The sequence below is a fragment of the Macadamia integrifolia genome, chromosome 10 (assembly GCF_013358625.1).
Source record: "Macadamia integrifolia cultivar HAES 741 chromosome 10, SCU_Mint_v3, whole genome shotgun sequence".
Classification (NCBI taxonomy): domain Eukaryota; kingdom Viridiplantae; phylum Streptophyta; class Magnoliopsida; order Proteales; family Proteaceae; genus Macadamia; species Macadamia integrifolia.
In genome coordinates this window covers 2215517-2234436 of record NC_056566.1, presented here as the reverse complement: position 1 = coordinate 2234436, position 18920 = coordinate 2215517, and the positions used below count along the sequence as shown (strand labels likewise).

General features: G+C 37.5%; 1 protein-coding gene and 1 pseudogene across 1 annotated transcript; one reads left to right on the top strand and one right to left on the bottom strand.

Annotated features, from left to right (window-relative positions):
• The first annotated feature begins 1622 nt into the window (after nucleotides 1-1622).
• On the top strand, nucleotides 1623-3380 carry LOC122092425 (UDP-glucuronate 4-epimerase 6-like). Its single transcript, XM_042662741.1, has one exon. It carries the CDS (start codon nucleotides 1724-1726, stop codon nucleotides 3098-3100), a length of 1377 nt encoding a protein of 458 aa, XP_042518675.1. The 5' UTR covers nucleotides 1623-1723; the 3' UTR covers nucleotides 3101-3380.
• An 11578-nt stretch (nucleotides 3381-14958) lies between these two features.
• On the bottom strand, nucleotides 14959-17827 carry LOC122091960 (annotated as a pseudogene).
• Between the last annotated feature and the right edge of the window lie 1093 nt (nucleotides 17828-18920).

Here is an 18920-nt window from a genome sequence, read left to right as displayed (position 1 = left end):
AAAAGGAGAGCCAAAGTACCTTTGTAGTGGGGAAGCACCCAACCGAGTACGTAAGGTTTCTATACTATATAAAAATGACAGTCAAAATCAGGATTGAGCTAGGTAGGCAGAGCATAGGCCAAGGCCTCAACCCTGATCAAGCCCAACCTTGACTCAGGGCCAAATATTTCTAGCTTTGACCCCATTCTCAGGGCCAGAAATCTTAGCTCAAACCCTATTCAAGTTTAAAATGGGTTTGAGCAAACAAGGCCAAATTTGAACCCTTGATTCTCACCTTGTACTTCAACTCTCGCATTAAGTACACAGGATCAGATGTTGACTCTAATAATTATCATTAACACTAAGAACTCATGAGTTACTCAAACGTATAAAGTCAGATCAGTTGACTTATCCAATAGGAAGTTAGTCTGGTATAACACTTACATCTTAGATTGATAATCTAAGCCCACCAAACATATAACTTATAACAGGATTAACATTTGAACTTATCTAAAAATTAAGAGAGAGAGTGAGAGAGAGAACGGAAAATGATATATGCATTGCAATGGGACACAATCGCTCAAACGTTCTTTCTCCATTATAACTATGTGAGATTTTTTTTTTTTTGGTGGGAATTACGAGATACTCCTTCAATTGCATCCATTAGCTTGATATGAGAACACAACTGGGGTAATTGAATGGATGCACCGACCATTTCCACACGAGCGCAAAACGCGTATACATACATAGTTTAATAGATTTGTACAGCTCTTTGATGCCCATGTGAGTTGTAGTTACGAAGTGGTCACTCCCTCACTTGCTCAGCACTCAGTAGTAGTGGAGGTAGAATGCAATGTAACAGTAAAAAAACACAAAAGAAAGAACCTTCCCACTTTCTTTGACTAATTCCTCCGCCTTTCGTGACTCAATGACTGACTGAAAATGAAGTCTTTGTGGGTCCCATCACTCTCCCGGCCGGTCCCACATCATGGCTTCATGGCTTATCTCCTTATCCTCATCCCTACCTTACCATCCCATCCCATCCCATCCCGTCACATTCTTATTGAGACGGGAAAGCGGTGAACCTCTGTGAAAACCGCGTGATTACTATTGTACGGTTTGTTTTTTTCTTTGTTCTTGATGGTGGGGTTTCCCTCTTTTTCTTTGGATTTATCTCTTACTCAATTCTTTACTTATTTGACCCGACCGATCCGGTATGACCCCAAATAGAATCCAAGGTTTTGACAGAATCTAGTTCATAGGGAGTGGTAACATCTTGACTTTTAAAGAAAAAAAAAAAAATATATATATATATATATATATGTATTGATTGGACGAAAATAACCCTGTAATCAATACCACAAAAAATGCTTCCTTCCCTTTAACGAATGGTTAACAAGGTAAATACATTTAATTATTTTGTCGGTACAGAATATATATATATTTAATGATTTAAAAAAAAAATACCAAACCGATCCGACCCGCCCGATCATTGACAACTGTAACTTTTAATTTGTAAAACCCACAGTTAAAATGAGTAAGAAAAAGCAGACAGTAAGAGAATGACAGTGTACTACAACGAACACGAACCTCGCTTTCTCTCTCTCTCTCTCTCTCTTCCTTTATATGTATGAATCCTGAGCCTCTTCATTTCAGGGCTCAAACAAAGAAACCCACAGAGAGCTCTGAGATCTGAATTGAGTCCCCCAATTTGTCTTTTGTATTCAAATCCTATCTATCTATAATGATCGATCATCGAATGTTGATGGGTTCTCCATCAGACACCATCAAGAGCACGAAGCTCGAGAGGTACAACAGCTACCTCCGCCCCATAAGCCACACAAAGCTCTTAGCTGCTTCATCCAAACTCCTTTTCCGTGCAACCCTTTTCGTAGCTCTCATTCTCATCTTCTTCTTCACCCTCAATTACCCTCCTATTTCCGATAATCCCTCCGGTCACCGTGTTCATCTCCACCAGAACTTCCTCACCAACGCCTTCTATGGTGGTGGTAACACGGGCGGCCCCGCCTGGGAGAAGCAAGTCCGCCACTCCTCCACCCCTCGCAGACCCAATGGGTTCTCTGTACTCGTCACCGGTGCCGGCGGTTTCGTCGGTACCCACTGCTCCCTCGCATTGAAGAAACGTGGGGATGGTGTTCTCGGCCTCGACAACTTCAATTCCTATTACGATCCATCACTGAAACGAGCCCGTCAAGCTCTGCTCTCCAAGCACCAAATCTTCATCGTCGATGGAGATCTCAACGATGCCCAATTGCTCTCCAAGCTCTTCGATGTCGTTCCCTTCACCCACATCCTTCACTTAGCAGCCCAAGCAGGTGTACGGTACGCTATGAAGAACCCCCAATCGTACGTGAACTCTAACATAGCCGGGTTCGTGAATCTGCTCGAGATCTCCAAATCTGCTAATCCACAGCCGTCAATTGTGTGGGCCTCATCCAGCTCCGTCTACGGTCTCAACACACAGAATCCATTCTCAGAGTCCCATAGAACAGACCAACCGGCGAGTCTCTACGCGGCCACCAAGAAAGCCGGCGAAGAGATTGCTCACACATACAACCACATCTACGGGTTATCCATCACGGGTCTACGGTTCTTCACGGTTTACGGACCCTGGGGCAGACCCGATATGGCCTACTTCTTCTTCACCAAAGACATATTACAAGGGAAGCATATAACGGTCTACAAGACAGCCGACGATAAGGAGGTGGCGCGTGATTTCACGTATATCGACGACGTCGTGAAGGGTTGCTTAGGCGCGTTGGATACGGCGGAGAAGAGTACGGGGAGTGGTGGGAAGAAGAAAGGGGCAGCGCAGCTGAGGATTTACAATTTGGGTAACACGTCTCCGGTGACGGTGGGAAGGCTTGTGACGATACTGGAAGGTTTGTTGAACGTGAAGGCTAAGAAGAATGAGGTGAGGATGCCTAGGAATGGGGACGTGCCGTTCACGCATGCTAACGTGAGCCTGGCGTATAGGGATTTCGGGTATAAGCCTACTACTGATTTAGGCACCGGGTTGAGGAAGTTCGTGAAGTGGTATGTTGGGTATTATGGGATTCACTCGAGGGTAAAAAAGGAAGACGATGCTTCATCTTCGTAAGAAGGAATATGAATGAAGAAGCAAAAATGGGAATTTTTATTTTTATTTTTAATTTATCTATTTTAAAAGTGATTGTTATTATTAGATTAAATCATTATACTCTGTTTTTGTTCAAAAAAGCTGTAATAAATGTATAAATAGAGACAGAAACTGTGTGTACATCCAAGTGGGGTCGCCTCTGCCGGAACGGGAGCAGCAGGTTGACCGTCCCATTGGAATCAAAAACTGAATGTACAAGAAAGAATGGGTGATATGAGATCGTGATCCTTCTTCTTTTTCATATGATTGATAGCTTTTCTTTTTGTTGGTGATTTTATCTTTGGGTCGGTTTTTAATCTCTTATTATTATTTATTCTCTTGCTATGCTTATTTTTATTTTTATTATTATGGTTATTTTTTATTTTATTTTTTTTATCTTGATTAATGGGAATTGAACGTGGACTGTGCACTTATTCGCATAATCTCTAAGTCGTCCTAATTAACCATTTGGGCAACCACGGATGGATTGAAAACGGTTTATCCAAAAAAAAAAAAAAAAATTGTGAAGAAGAGAGTTCACCTTTTCTATTTTAGGAAATAGCTAGGGCTTAGACAGTATCTTGTGTATCGGAAGTCAGAAGAGCGCTCATTATGTTATCTCTTTCTTCTGAAGGATTTTTTGCCAATGTAATGTAAGTTATTGTCCATTGTGTCTATCTCTTTCTTCTCTCTTGTGAGATGATTTTTTGCCTCTTTCACATGATATCCTTCCCAGATCCTTGAGATTGGAAAGAAACTTGGCATGGGAGCAGCTAAGTTCCTGCTATCTAAGGTAGCAACCAAGGAAAAAGGAATTTTGAATGTTGAGATTTTTCATCTTTGCTCTTGAGATTCTATTTTCCTGGTTGTTGGAACCTGGCTGTTTCCTTAAGATTTTATTTTCCTAGTCCAATTTTTGTTCCGATCACTAGCTTATCGCATACAGACAGTGTGCATATCTCTCTCCCTTACTTTATATATGAGTGAGGTGGGTAAGAAACCATTGTCGAATCAATGGGAAGTTCTATTTAGGTGAATGAAAAGATTCTCATCAACGACTTTATAGCACCAAAAGAGAGTCTACACTCCACAGTACATACCACTAATTACTTGATTTGGTATTGAAGTAAAAGAATAGACACAATGTGCTTTGCTTGCAAGATTGTCCCCTTAAAAATGAAAATGATTTTCTCTCCATAGGTCCCTTGTATTGGTTTTGTTAGGTCAACAACCTATGTATTATCATTGATGAATTCCAAAGATTTTAAGACACAAACATGTGGCTTTGATGAGATGGGTTTTGAATTGATCTCACTTTATTGGATGAATGGATTTTATTTCCTCGCAAGAAATTTAATGCATATTGATTCGATTTTTGAAAATATACAAATCTTCTCCATAAGTTTAACTTTAAAAGGAAGGGATGAGGGAGAGATTTTGTGTACGATCATGCATTGTAGATTTTCCATATCTCATCCAATAATTATGAATATAATCATGCATCATAGGATCCTTTAATGGCAGTGAAATGATCATTGGATCCTTTAATAAGGTTTTGTGGATGACTTCGAAATGGAGTCTAAAGTTTTCACGCAAAAGAGAGAAGAAAAGAGAGTTGAAGCCAATATCATATCCCTGGACTTTCATCCTCTGCCGTGGGTGCGGCCGTGTGGTGAGGATCCAACGGTCCAAACGACATCGGCACACTCCCTAATGCGGTGCCAGCCATCGGATCCTGACAGCACCCGCAGCAGAGGATTTTTTTCGCATATCCCTAAGGTAAGATTTTGAATCGTGAAGCTTGGTAGGAGTCAATCATAAGGTCTTTGCTACCAAAGACTACCAATTTACTAGCTGTGCTAACTGGTGGCTTCAAAACTTGCCCTAATTGGATGCTTGAATCCCATGCAGGCACAAAGCTAGGACCTCAATAGGCATTGTCACGTCGTATATTAATGGCCTCTAAGTTTCCTTAAGATTTTTAATAAAATTAAGAGAGAGAGAGAGAGAGAATCTCTATTTTAGTTTTTGGCCTAGTTATATTTATGGGATAAAGAATGTTGTCGGGTTATGTAGGAGATATATATAAACACAAAGAAACGTTAGCATAAGGTATACAACCGGTCAAGAAACTCAAATCATTTTATAAACCATCTTTGTGATATACGTACGCAAATATCTATTGTCATTGCCACCAAAGAATATGAAAAACAAGCGATATTTCAATTCAGTTGTGGATTCAATGATGTAGAAAGAAGATCAATCGAGAGAAAGCTGGCTTTTGTGGCTATATTGCATGGTACCTATAGTGTGCAGTGTGCTAGAAATGATTTTATTTTTGCACAAAAAATATGGACACCAGTCATTAATGCAACCCAAACGGCACATTTGAAAATTTTTCCTAGGGCTACAATAGAAGACTCCCTCTTTTCTTTTCTTTTTTTCTTTCTTTTTGTTAACCAGGGTCTTCGGTTAGTTTATGCGCACCTCGATTAATTTTCGAGGAGACTAGCGTAGCAATCCGCCATCACAGTCTCCATTCAAATTGCAGATGCACAGATGATAAATCGAATAGTAGATTCCCCTAACTAGGAAGACTTTATCGGTTATCAATTCAACCCAATTCTACTACGTGATTGACAAAATCATGTATCCTGAAAACTATGAGTTTGCCACGTTCAAATGAATAAATTTCTTTTTACAAAAACAAATATATATATATATATATATATACCCAATTAATGAGGGTATTAGGAGACACTAGTAGATAGTATCATTAATAGTCCAGAAGCCAAATACAATACCTTATTGAGTATTGGTCATTTCTCTTGCTAATATAGTGTTATAGTGTTATTGTATAAAACAGTATGGGTGATGATGACATCGTGATCCTTCTTCATATGATAGACAGCTTTTCTTTTTGCTGATGCTTTATTTTTTTTTATTTTTTCTCTTTTTGGTCTCTTATTATGGTGTTATGAGTTGGTTTTGCTTTTGCGGTGGCAAAGGGAAGTAGGAAGAGATTGTGAAGAAGAGAGCTTAGCTTTTTCTTTTATTTATGAGTGAGAGGTCGGTAAGAGACCATTGTTGAATCAATGGAAGCTTCTATTAGGTGATCGAAGTTGTATATTCATAAGGACTTTGTACTGCATAGAGACTCTACACTCCATGATACTGCAGATGACAACCAATTCAGACCGACCCCACTCCTCAAACATGCCAGCCTTTTCTCTAGATTCTATATCCTTTCAAGAAATTTAGTGCATTTAACCCAAAAAAAAAATAGTGCATATTGACTGACTTTGTGGGTAGTCTTAAAAAACAAAAAAATGAAAAGAAACCCTTGAGTATGAAAAGTTGTAGTGAAATGGATAATAGTGATGGGTTTTAGTGGATGACTTCAAAATGGAGTCTAAAGCTTCCTCCCAAACTAGAAAAAGAAAAAGGATGAGAAAAGAATTTGGAGCCTAAATCATATCTCTAGGGTAGAATTTTAAAGGGTGAAAATGCAAGTCAATCTTGTAATTTGGCAATTACGAATTCCACTTGTAATTTTATTATGTTCATCAAAAAGTAAAAAAATGTGTGAGTCAATCATGGGTCGTTGGTATGGCTACCAATTTGCCACCTGAGCTAATTGGTACCTTACAAAATTGCCCTAATTTGCATTATTGTTTGAAACTTAAGGTTATGTTTGATATGTATTTTGGGAATGCATTTTCGGTCAACAATGCATTTCAAGATATTGTGTCAAATACTGTTTTAGATCCTTCACCCATGGTTTTAAACATTTGTGTCCACACTCTATATAATATCTGATTCCATAAAAATAAAAATAAAAAATAAAAAATCTATTTAATGTATGGGCTTGAGATTGCTACCTAGTCACGTGGCCACTACGCCAATGCAGGAATTAACCAGAAGAGGCTCACAAGCATCCAACCAATGCGGTAGGGTGGTCTTTCACCACTCCCTATGTCTAGGCATAGAGACATGTAACCAAGTAGGAAACTTTTTCTCTTGATATATATTTGTTATCTCATCTTATCGGCCACAACTTTTTACGGGTTCCAAGCACCCATCTCCTTACTCTAAATCGTGATTAGAAAGAGTGAATTATACAACTTTGAAAGGATTTGAAATTATAGAGTGGACTTTTTAAAACTATGATTGCATTTGATATGATATTTAATATCCTCAAAATTACCCCCTTTGAGGTGATGATTGTCTGTCGCGGGTGCGGCAGTGCGGCGAGCATCGGATGACCAAGACAACATCTGCACATATCCTAATGTCATTCCGACTATCAGATGCTCGCTGCACTGCCGCATCGGCAGAGGATGTTTTCATGCCTTCGATTGGCTACTTCAAGCATCAAACTATTTTAGTTTCCCAAACCTAAAAGACAAATAAAATAAGTATCAGAACAAATCAGGTAAGAATCAAATTAATAAAATCATTTCACTCCGAAGTCCAAACACAGTGAAGCATCCAGCCTATAAGAATCATATTAATGTGAACAGTATTAATTGCTTATGGAGGCTTCATATTATTCACATGTGCTGTCACGTTTGGTTTTGTGATCCCATGACCATTTAAGTTTTTTTTTTTTTTAATAACTCATTGTAGTGTTTCACTGTTGCTGATGCTCTACCAGCCAATATTTGTTTTGAGCTTCATAGGAAACAAACCTCGAGATATGAATTTTAAAGATATATATAGAATTAAATGGGAAAGTAAACTAAGCTTACCCAAGTTTGAGGAAAATAAGTAAACTTAAGGGGGAAAGAGCTCCAAGTTGCAATTTCTTCAGTAAGAGCAATATTGCGGCCTCAAAAGAACTCTGCAAAAACAATCAAAGAAGGGTCCTAGAATGTGGAAAAGACACTTTTATGGATACGAATTCTCTCCATAGCTACTTAAGTGATCGGCACGTGTCCAAACAGTGATCCAACGGTTTTCGGTGTGGTGCCTCTGTTCTGATAGGTAGAAGCATAGCCATTGAATTACCGCTTGGACATATGTTGGTCACTCAGGTAACTATGGATTTGTGGAATAGTTGGAGAGTAAGGAGAGCAGTAGTAAGCGGAATAATGAACTTACGTCTACTTAGCCTCTCCCTTCTCTTTTATAGCTTTGATCCAGTAGAGTCTTACTAGGAGATGTCCTCTTGTTCTGGTAAGCTAAGGGTGGTTGATGAATCATGTCCCAAAGGTCCCCTTTGAAACGGAATATCCCTTCTCCTTCGGAGATGTTGACCTTCCTTCTTAAGAGAGATTAAGTCCTTCTATGATTCTGATCTATCTCAGATCTCAAGCTTGCTTCCCAAGGTATATATAGTAAGGTAACTAATCGAGTCCCCTTTCTCTGTCTCCTAGCCCTATCCAAACGTGATTTATTCTGTCCTTATTTGTGCTGAGGTGGCCGATCTCCTCCCGACTACTCCCAGATCCTATCGTTAACCAATGATTATCCTCAAGTTAAGTAATTGGAGTTGTAATGCTTGACTCTACTATGGTTGATCCTGGGTGTGTTAACCGCCTAACCGTGGTTAAGTTTGTTAGCTTCGAAGCCAAGTATAAAGCTGGTGACAGGTGACACAACTAGATATTGGTGACACGTAGGCCAAGGGTGAGAAGTTTATTGTCTAGCGTAGGGTGATCTGATCAGTTAGGAGTCTATTGGTCGGAAAAAAATCATCTGCAATTCGGATCTGGTACAATTCCGTGAAATACCACCTTCAGGGGGTGACACGTGTATTGATACCAATGCAATGGTCCAGATCTGATTTAAATGACTCTTCATTGATTTAAGGTTTTATTAGTTGTACCAGATCTGGACCATTGCATTGGTATCAATACATGTGTCACCCCCTGAAGGTGGTATTTCACGGAATTATACCAGATTGGAATTACAAATGATTTTAACCCCTATTGGTCTGGTCGTTTGGTCGTCTACTTGCCAGGTCCTTTGTTCGTCCCTTGTAGCCAAACATTGTATTATGGATTCATGATCGATAACCTACCTGCACATCTGATTGGCTAATCATTTGGTTGTCTGATTTTCTATTCGTCCTGGGAGTCAAGACACTGTGAGTTCGGCTCGAGTCCCTGGGTCTCTTGGTCGTTTTCTTGTCGAACTTCGGCGACGTTAGGGTTATAGGATTTGGGACACATGTTTACTTCCTGTTGGCCAATCATACTATGGTATATTACTCAACACTCAACAGCACCATTTACTTGATTTGGTATCTTCAGTAAACAAAAAATAGCTTTCTATAGTGTTTTTTATTTTTTTTAATGAAAAGAAAAATTAAAATACTTTCTCTACCCAGCTCCCTTGTATTAGTTTTGTATAGGAAGGTCAAGACTTAAGAGGTGGCTTTGAAGAGATTGGTTTTGAGTTGATCTCACCTTATTCGATGAATAGATTTTGGAAGAGGATTGGGCACACCGCTTGTCTTAGTGGCTTAACTAATAGGGGGTTAGGATGTGAAGAGCATGGGGTCATTTTCAAAGGAGAGAGAGAGAGAGAGATAGGCGGAGCATCCAAGCATGGAGTTCAAGAGATTGAAATCGGTCTTGGGATTGGATAGAGCCGATACCAATTCATTTTCAATTTGAATCAGTGCTTATCAACCTAGATTAGATAGAAATACCCCTAATTGTCATCAAAACAACCAATTTTTAACCCTCCTACCCACTGTTAGCAAAAACGGGTTTAAAACTCCGTTTAAACATGTTCTCTTTTTCTTACCGTTTAAAACACGTTTTCCCGTATACTTCCCAAAAATAATTGGAAAAACTCCAAATGGTAAGCATTCCTATTCTAAATACGTTTAAAACGCGTTCCTGTTTTTGGCATTTTTTAAGACTTAACTTGTTAAACATAAAGTCTACTTAATTGACCATATCTCTCTCTCCTGAACTTTGCTCGACCTGATTCATTCACCTACTTAAAACTAACTCAATTGTCTATATTTCCCATGGTATCACCTTCAACTCAATATTAATGTATGGACCTTAAAATTGATATGCAAACTGATGCATTTGCTAAAAAATGTTTCTAAAGTGATGACTCCCAACTCAAACTGAACATACATTACTCCAAGAGTGTATTGACTATGTTGACAACAATGAACAACATCATAGTCGAGCCACATTGCTCAATAAAACTTGGACATGTGCGGTGTATAAATTTAGAATTGGTGTTGGACATAATGTCTACTTAATTAAACATATTTCTCTTTCTTGAACTCTGATCGACCTGATTCATTCATTGACTTGAAGCTAACTCAATGACCTATATTTCCCATGTATCATCTTCAACTCAATATCAATGTATGGACCCTGAAATTGAGATGCAAACTGATACATTTGCTGAAATCATTAAAGTGACGACTCCCAACGCAAACTGAACATATATTACTCCAAGAGTGTGTTGACTATGTTGACAACAATGAACAATATCATAGTCAACCCACATTGCTCAATAAAACTTGGACATGTGTGGTGTATGAATTTAGAATTGGTGTTGGATGATATTCAATTATATGTCATAAAACTTATAATGAGACATGAGATATATATGCATTAGTATTGAATATTGTAGTAATTGTTGTGATCATTAGATGCAAGTATTCATGTAATAATTCCTTAATTTATACGAGTATACTACCATTTTTTTGGTCCCGTTTGTTTGAAATCTACACGTTTAAAACATGTACCGTCAAAGTAACATGCCAGCCTTTTCCCTAGATTCCTTATCCTTTCACAAAATTTATTGCATTTAAAAAAAAAATTAGTGCATATTGATTGACTTTGTGGATAGTCTTCTCAATAAATTTATCTTAAAAAAATTAATAATAATAAATAAATAAAATAGAAACACTTGGTATGAAAAGTTGTAGTGAAATGGATAATAGTGATGGGTTTTAGTGGATGACTTCAAAATGGAGTCTAAAGCTTCCTCCCAAACTAGGAATAAAAAAAAAATGAGAAAAGAATTTGGAGCCTAAATCATATATCTAGGGTAGAATTTGAAAAGGTGAAAATGTGAGTCAATCTTGTAATTTGGAAACTACATGTTCCAGTTGTAATTTTATTATGTTTATCAGAAAAAAAAAGGTGTGAGTCAATCATGGGTCTTTGGTATGATTACCAATTTACCAAATGAACTAACTGATACCTAATACCTAGGGACATCAAACCTAGCCCCAACCAATAAAATCGATTGAAACCGACTAATAAATTGGGACTGGTTGAAAACCGATCTAAATCGAACTGACCAATAACCAAATTGAAACTAAACCGAATGAAACCGATAAAAAAATAAATGATTATGGTATTATAAATTAGTAAATTGACTATCCATTTTCACAATATTAGTGACAAAAAATTTTATTGTAAAGGGAATTGTTGCAAATCATTGAATATTAGGTTATGAATAGAGAAATTGATTTGTAAATTGTAATAATGCTTCCATTGATTTCCTTGTTCGCTATACAAAACTAATTGGATAGTTAAATGAATGTTTAGGGATAATAGGGCTCGTTTGTGATTTCAATATTAATTATTTTCTTAGTAATTTGTTATCCATTAGTTTCAAAATTAGTTCCCTTAAAACAATAAACCATGATTTAATCATAATCATAAACTTAAAGTGTTTTTTTCATCAAATCTTGTCACTATAAGATATGTATGTAAGATTTCATTATGGTTCAAGCCCAATAATAAACCGATATAAACTGGTATTAACCCGATATTAAAAAATCGAGATAAACCGAAACCAAACTGGATTGAAACCGAAACCGATCGAAAACCAAAGTTTCTTAACGGATTGGTTTCGATCTCCCTCATTCTTAGACCAAAACCGATTCAACCAGACCGAAACCAAACCAAACCGTCCAATTGACTCCCCTATTGATACCTTCAAAACTTGCCCTAATTTGCATTATTGTTTGAAACTTAAGGCTATGTTTGGTATGTATTTTGGGAATGCATTTTCGATCAACAATGCATTTTAAGATATTATGCCAAATACTGCTTTAGATCTTTCACCTATGGTTTTAAACATTTGTGTCCACAATCTATATAATATATGATTCCACCAAAAAAATTCTATATAATGTATAGGCTTGAGATTGCTAACTGGTCATATTGCCACTATGCCAATGTGGGAACCAACCAGAAGAGGCACACAAGCATCCAACCAAGGGGGTAAGGTGGTCTTTTCACCACCCCCTATGTCTGGGCATAGAAACACATAACTAAGTAGGGAACTTTTTCCCTTGATGCATATTTGTTATCGCATCTTTTCAACCACAACTTTTTATGGGTTCCAAGCACCCCATCTCCTAACTCTAAATCGTGATTAGAAAGAATGAATTATACAACTTTGAAAGGATTTCAAATTATATAGTGGATTTTTTTTAAATTATGATTGCAAGATATGATATTTAATATCCTCAAAATTACCCCCTTCGAGGACCTTCGATTGGCTATTTCAAGCACCTAACTATTTTAGTTTCCCAAACCTAAAGAAAATTGAAATAAGTATTAGAACAAATCACGTAAGAATCAAATGAAGTGAAGCATCCAGCCTATAAGAATCATATTAACGTGAACAGAATTAATTGCTTATGGAGGCTTCATATTATTCACATGTGCTGTCACGTTTGATTTTGTGATCCCATGACCATTTAAGCATTTTTTTTTTTTGATAACTCATTGTAGTGTTTCACTGTTGCTGATGTCTACCAGCCAATATTTGTTTTGAGCTTTATAGGAAACAAACCTCGAGATATGAATTTTAAAGATATATAAACCAAATCGATAGAATTAAAAAGGGAAAGTAAACTAAGCTTACCCAAGTTTGAAGAAAATAAGTAAACTTAAGGGGGAAAGAGCTCCAAGTTACAATTTCTTCAGTAAGAGCAATATTGCAGCCTCAAAAGAACTCTGCAAAAACAACCAAAGAAGGATCCTACAATGTGGGAAAGACACTCTTTTATGGATACGGATTCCTGAGAGATCGATACGTGTCCAAACAGTGATCCAACGGTTTTCGATTCAGTGCCTTTGTTCTGGTAGGTAGAAGCATAGCCATTGAATTATCGCTTGGACACGTGTTGGTCACTCAGGTAACTATGAATTGACTTGGATGATCACCGCTCAGGAGAGAATCCCTATCCATAGAAGAGTGTTTTACCTATGTTTTAGGATCCTTTTCTTTCCTTTTTTTTTTTTTTTTTTTTCCTACTAAATTCATAAAGATGGATGTTATTGCAGCTGAAAAAACTTTGGTGATAGGTCATTTACCCCTGTGCAGTGAAGCAAAGGGTGAGAGGCCCGGAACAGATTCCGGGATTAATCCTCTGATGCCCAAGTTAGGAATCCGTGCAACAGTTGGAGAGTGAGGAAAGCAGTAGTAAGCGAAATAATGAACTTACCTCTACTTAGCCTCTTCCTTCTCTTTTATAGCATTGATTCAGTAGAGTCCTACTATGAAACGTCCTCTTGTTCCAGCTGAAGGTGGTCGATGAATAGTGTCCCAAAAGTCCCCCTCTCTGGAGTAGAATATCCCTTTTCCTTCGGGGAAGTTGATCTTCCTTCTTAAGAGAGGTTGAGTCCTTCTATGATTCTACCTCAGAAGGAATGTTGGATCTATTTCGGATCTCAAGCTTGCTTCCCAAGGTATATCTAGTAAGGTAAGTAATCAATTGCCATATGTCAGCATCCTGTTTAATGATGAGTTTTATGCGTATCAAATACAAAAGAAGCCATAGGGTTAAGAGAGTGACATTGACTACTCAAATAAGGCCCATCCTCATCCACATGACCTTGTTCATAATTGTTGTGTGTAGACATTGAAATTTTGTCTGGGGAAGAATCCTCCGATTCTGCCCCAGAAAATAAAAACGAAGGATCCTCCGGATGAAAGATGGATTGAGTCAGGAATTGCTCCCAATGATTGTACGGGAGAAATGACTATTTTGCTCCTATGATGGTTTGAGTGTCTAAATTTCTCCCTATAATGATTTGAGTGTCTAAAACTCATTGGAATTAGTCAAAAGGTGACCTCATCCTTTCTTTATATTCGTAGGAGATCAATTTCAAATACGGTACAAGTCGTCGTCAAGTTAGTGAATCAGCCAAGTTATTTCATTATAAGCTAGTGAATTGGCCAAGTTATTTCAGTATAATGATCCTACAAATACCAACTCCTAACGGTCAAAGCTAGCCCTTTCAGCAGCTATGTTTTATCATATTAAGACTGAAGAGACAATACCACTTGGTCATTATGCATCAAATATCTGTGCAGATAGCTCGCTTTGAGCATAGTTCTATTTATGTTCTTGATTAAATTTATGATGGATTTTTACATCATTGAATAGTCCTCAGAAAAACATTTCCGATTATATATGACTTACCAGATGAGAGGCAAGAAAGTGAGCCTGTGCATTAACAGATCAAGGTATCAATTAGACTTCAGGTATCATTAACAATAATCGCAGTAGCAATGTCCATACATCTGCTGCTACAAGCAATGAGCAATATACAGCCAAGAGCATTTGGACACGTGCCCCAAGAAGATTCTACGGCTATTTAACAAATATTTGGAGAACAAGTGTATAAGCTGATACGTCATAAGTGACCAACCGTGTTCCCCGTGTAAATCGCGTTTTATATTTGACACAACTGAGCAAAAGCATTCCCCAATTAATAACTTACTTCAGATTCGGTCAGAATTTTTGATAAAATTCGGAAAAATTCGATTCGGCTGAATAATTCACGAATTATTCGGCCGAATTGATAACACTGCATACAACTAAAATAACAGGTCTGCAAGCTTGCAATTATAGACTCGTTATAATCCAAACGCAGTTCATCCAATTGAAAAAAGCAGCACAAACAGCTGACCAAAAGAAAACCCAAACCTATCAAATGACCAAAATGGCAACCAGAGTTGCGATACTACAAAGCATCAGACTGACCAACTCTTAGTACACATCACGCCCTCCACCAGCACCATAAGCTCCACCACCAAAGCCACCGCCAAAGCTGCCGCCACGGGGTGCACTGGGTCTATCGTCAGCAAAACTCACACGAATGAACCGTCCATTTAGTTCCTGGTAAAACAGTCACTTAGAATAAGTCACTTCCTTGATGGGTAGGCAAATCACTCTCTCCATTGTAAATCTAAATTTAACTGTTCCTTCCTCATACAAACCTCGCCATCCATGAAGAGCGCCGAGTTGGCAGATTCACCATCAGTAAAGTTGACAAATCCAATTCCCCTTCACCTCCCAGTGTCTCTGTTCCCAATCACTCTTGCTGCATCATAACACCCAATAAGAATGAATACATCTCTGCTTTGATTTCCTAACTTCACCAACTCAGAAAGTTAAATTTCACCATAAAACTACTGGTTATTCAAATTCAGAAGCAGAAAAAAGAAATACAAAGAATATAGCAACTGATACTGGTTATGTTTTAGCCAGCATGTATGTTATTTTTTGCACTGCAATTCAACTTATTTGACATGCAACTGACACCAATACAGATAATTCACCTTCGGTCACATCACCAAAGCGAGAAAATGCATCTTTGAGAGACTAATCATCAGTCGCAATAGAAAGATCTAAGAACAAAAATGAACCACAATCAATATCTCACCACATTGATCTACATTACATATAAATCCAACGAAAGAACACAAACTTCATTATATATACCTTCAATGAAGAGCTTTGTGGAAGCAAACCGAACAGCATTCAGCATTGATGTCACCGGAAGCTGCCCAGTTGATGGAACAGTTTGTGACATGCTCTGCCTGAGAAGACTCCCAAATCTACTAGACATTGCCATCTTGATTAACTTGACTTTTTTTAACTAGTCTTCTCAACTCTGTAATAAGAAGAAAACTTTTTTAACATCTTCAAAGACCTAAAGATCCATGCAGGCACTACAAAGCTAGAGGGCCCAAGAACAGCATAATCCAATGTGCAAGACAGATAAATTGACATGTATTATCACTCAAGTTTAATACCAACTTCCAACAAAATCCTTCCAAGAAACTTTCCCAGGTGACTCAAAGTGTTTACCATCACATCCAACCTCATTATGTTAATCCAAATTGGTTTTCAGGGAAATAATATCTTCAAATCCTCTACATAGCATCTCAAAAGATTAATATATTCACCGACAATATGTCTTCAAGGAATTAAAGTCATGTAACAAGAATCCACTACTGCCATCAACATATCCGGAATTCCTAAAAACCCCAAGCATGGACAAGAAGATAAGCAAAAATACTCAGTTTTGACCCGTTAATATGTAGACAGAAAAGCTACTGGGTTTATGATGTTTCAAGAAAGTTCCTGACATAAGCTACTGCTACCCTTAACCAGAAACTAATTGAAACCATCCCAAAGCAGGAACTAGACATCCCAACAGTAGATTCACCAAAAAATAAAAAATAAAAGGAAGGGCGAGGGGAAGGGAACAAAAAGAACATTCCAAACTCAATGGCACAGCATGAATCCCGTTCTGCCTTTTTATTCTAAGGAAATAAAGACACCATGAAATCACAATGCACATCTGCAGCATTAAATCCAGTTTCCAAACTCCTATTAATAAACCTAGAGAAACATATCCAAGGATAATTCCCATTCATGGGAGTGGATCCAGGCCGCTGAGGGGAGGGGAGGGGAGGGGAGGGGAGGGAAGGGAGCACACGCAGGGTCTCCTCTGTCGGATCCAAATGGTGGATTCACGGTGCGGCTCAGGAAAACTTTGTTCTGGTTTTTTTTTTCAATCCTTTCAGAATTAAAGAAACACATAACCCAACAAAAAATGGACATGCATGACATTATGTATACCTCTCAAACAGGACAAATTAGACCACCCAAAATAAAGAGAGTGGGAAGGGGAGGCTGTTGAAGTTACAATACAGGGAAAGACCATAACTACCAGATCACCCAATGGACATTTTTACATTACATACATACGCATACTATGGTCCAGCCACTTCAAAATCAAAATGACACACATACATCCATGTCAGAAAAAGGGGCAATAGACACTACCAAATTGATTATAGAGGTACAATCAGTCCTTAAAAGGGTAGAAACCCTAATAAAATTATAATCAGATGTCAAAGATTCACTCAATTAAAACCACAAAAGCATCAAAAGTTGATCAAACAATCTAAACTACCCATGAAAAAATGAAATTTGTAGGAGCTCCAAGAGGCTATCATTGAGATCTAACTACGAAGAACAAACAAAAAACGACAATACATATAACTTCAAATCATAGAAGTAGCGCAATCTAACTCAAACTAAATACAAACAACAGAGAAAGTATATATATATATATATATATATATATATGAAGAACATACACCAAAAAGCGTCGATAGTATGGTTTTTCTGAGAGAATTTTACCTCTGAAACTCGGACCACAGAACGGAAGAAGGGAGATAGTTCAAGCAGTCTCCCCAACTAAGTTGAAGGGAGAGAGGGATTTTGGGTTTTAGAACAGTAAGAGGAGAAAGAGATTTATTTATCCGAACCAGATTTTGGGTTTAAGCAGAGTCTCCCCGAACTCAGTTGCAAAATATGTTCCGCATTTGGAAGGTTTATTTATCCGGGAAAATGATTCTCAACCGCCCGTTTCTACCCCATACCAGGCTGCGTGGCCACTGCGCCTGGGCACAGGCACAGCCTGTCCCCTTGCCTGTCTCTATGCCTAGACACAGGTAAGCACAAAATGACCATGCTCACCCAAGTGGATAGGATTTTCATAAATCAAATATGCAATAAATTCTCTATTTGAGAGTGTAACCGATGCTAGTGTTCTCTTGTGTCTTATATTTATTTTTTTTTTCAATAGATGACATTTTATACGAGGGAGGAGGAAACATTTTCCCACAAAATATGAGAGATGGTTCTTTGAGTAAATGACATGGGAGCACACCTGTGAGGGAACAGTTACAACATAGGAGGTTAGTGGTGTTATCTCATGTGAAAATATGAGAGAGAGAGAGAGAGAGAGAGAGAGAGAGCCAATATACCCTCCCTAGCGGTTTAAAAAAATCTTTTCTCCTTTAATATTTCATGCGATAAGGAATAGAAACCCTTGTGTCTTAGAGAACCCTTGCCTTTATTATCCAAAGGAACATCTTAACTATAAACATACAATTTTAACCCTAAAAAACAAACTATAAACATCCAATCAGACCAAGTAGGATTAACATGACAATTTTGACTATAGAAACTTTTTTTTTTTTTGGGTAATGATGGAATTTACTATGCAAACCTTTGGATTTGGAAAATTTTATAGTATAGATATTGATGCATCTTTTTATCAACCAAGCCACCAAGGTGATGAAATATAATTTCTAACATTCTTTTGATTGCCTTTTGGTTATATTTCTCAAAATTATTTAAATTAAGGATCACAAAGAATTGTCAAAACTTATTTGAAAACGACTTATTGTTATGTTATTTTCAATCGTTGTTATTGTCCATGTGAAATGACAGAATTTACCCTAATCAAAAAACAAAAAAACAAAAAAAACAAAAATTGTGAACATAATGAGGGTAAATCCCATAAGAAAGACATGACTCATTAATTTAGACCATGTCTGATCATTTTTTATATTGGGCAATTCTACATAACTCTTGACTATGTTTTGCTTCTTTTTTTTTTTTTTCGGGTAACATCATATTTCGTTAAATCAATGCCCTAGAATTCAGTGAAATAAAACCTATTTCAATTTTTTAACATCCTATTTT

Coding starts and splice junctions, on each gene's coding strand:
- LOC122092425 (XM_042662741.1), top strand. CDS start 1,724: ATGATCGATCATCGAATGTTGATGGGTTCTCCATCAGACACCATCAAG.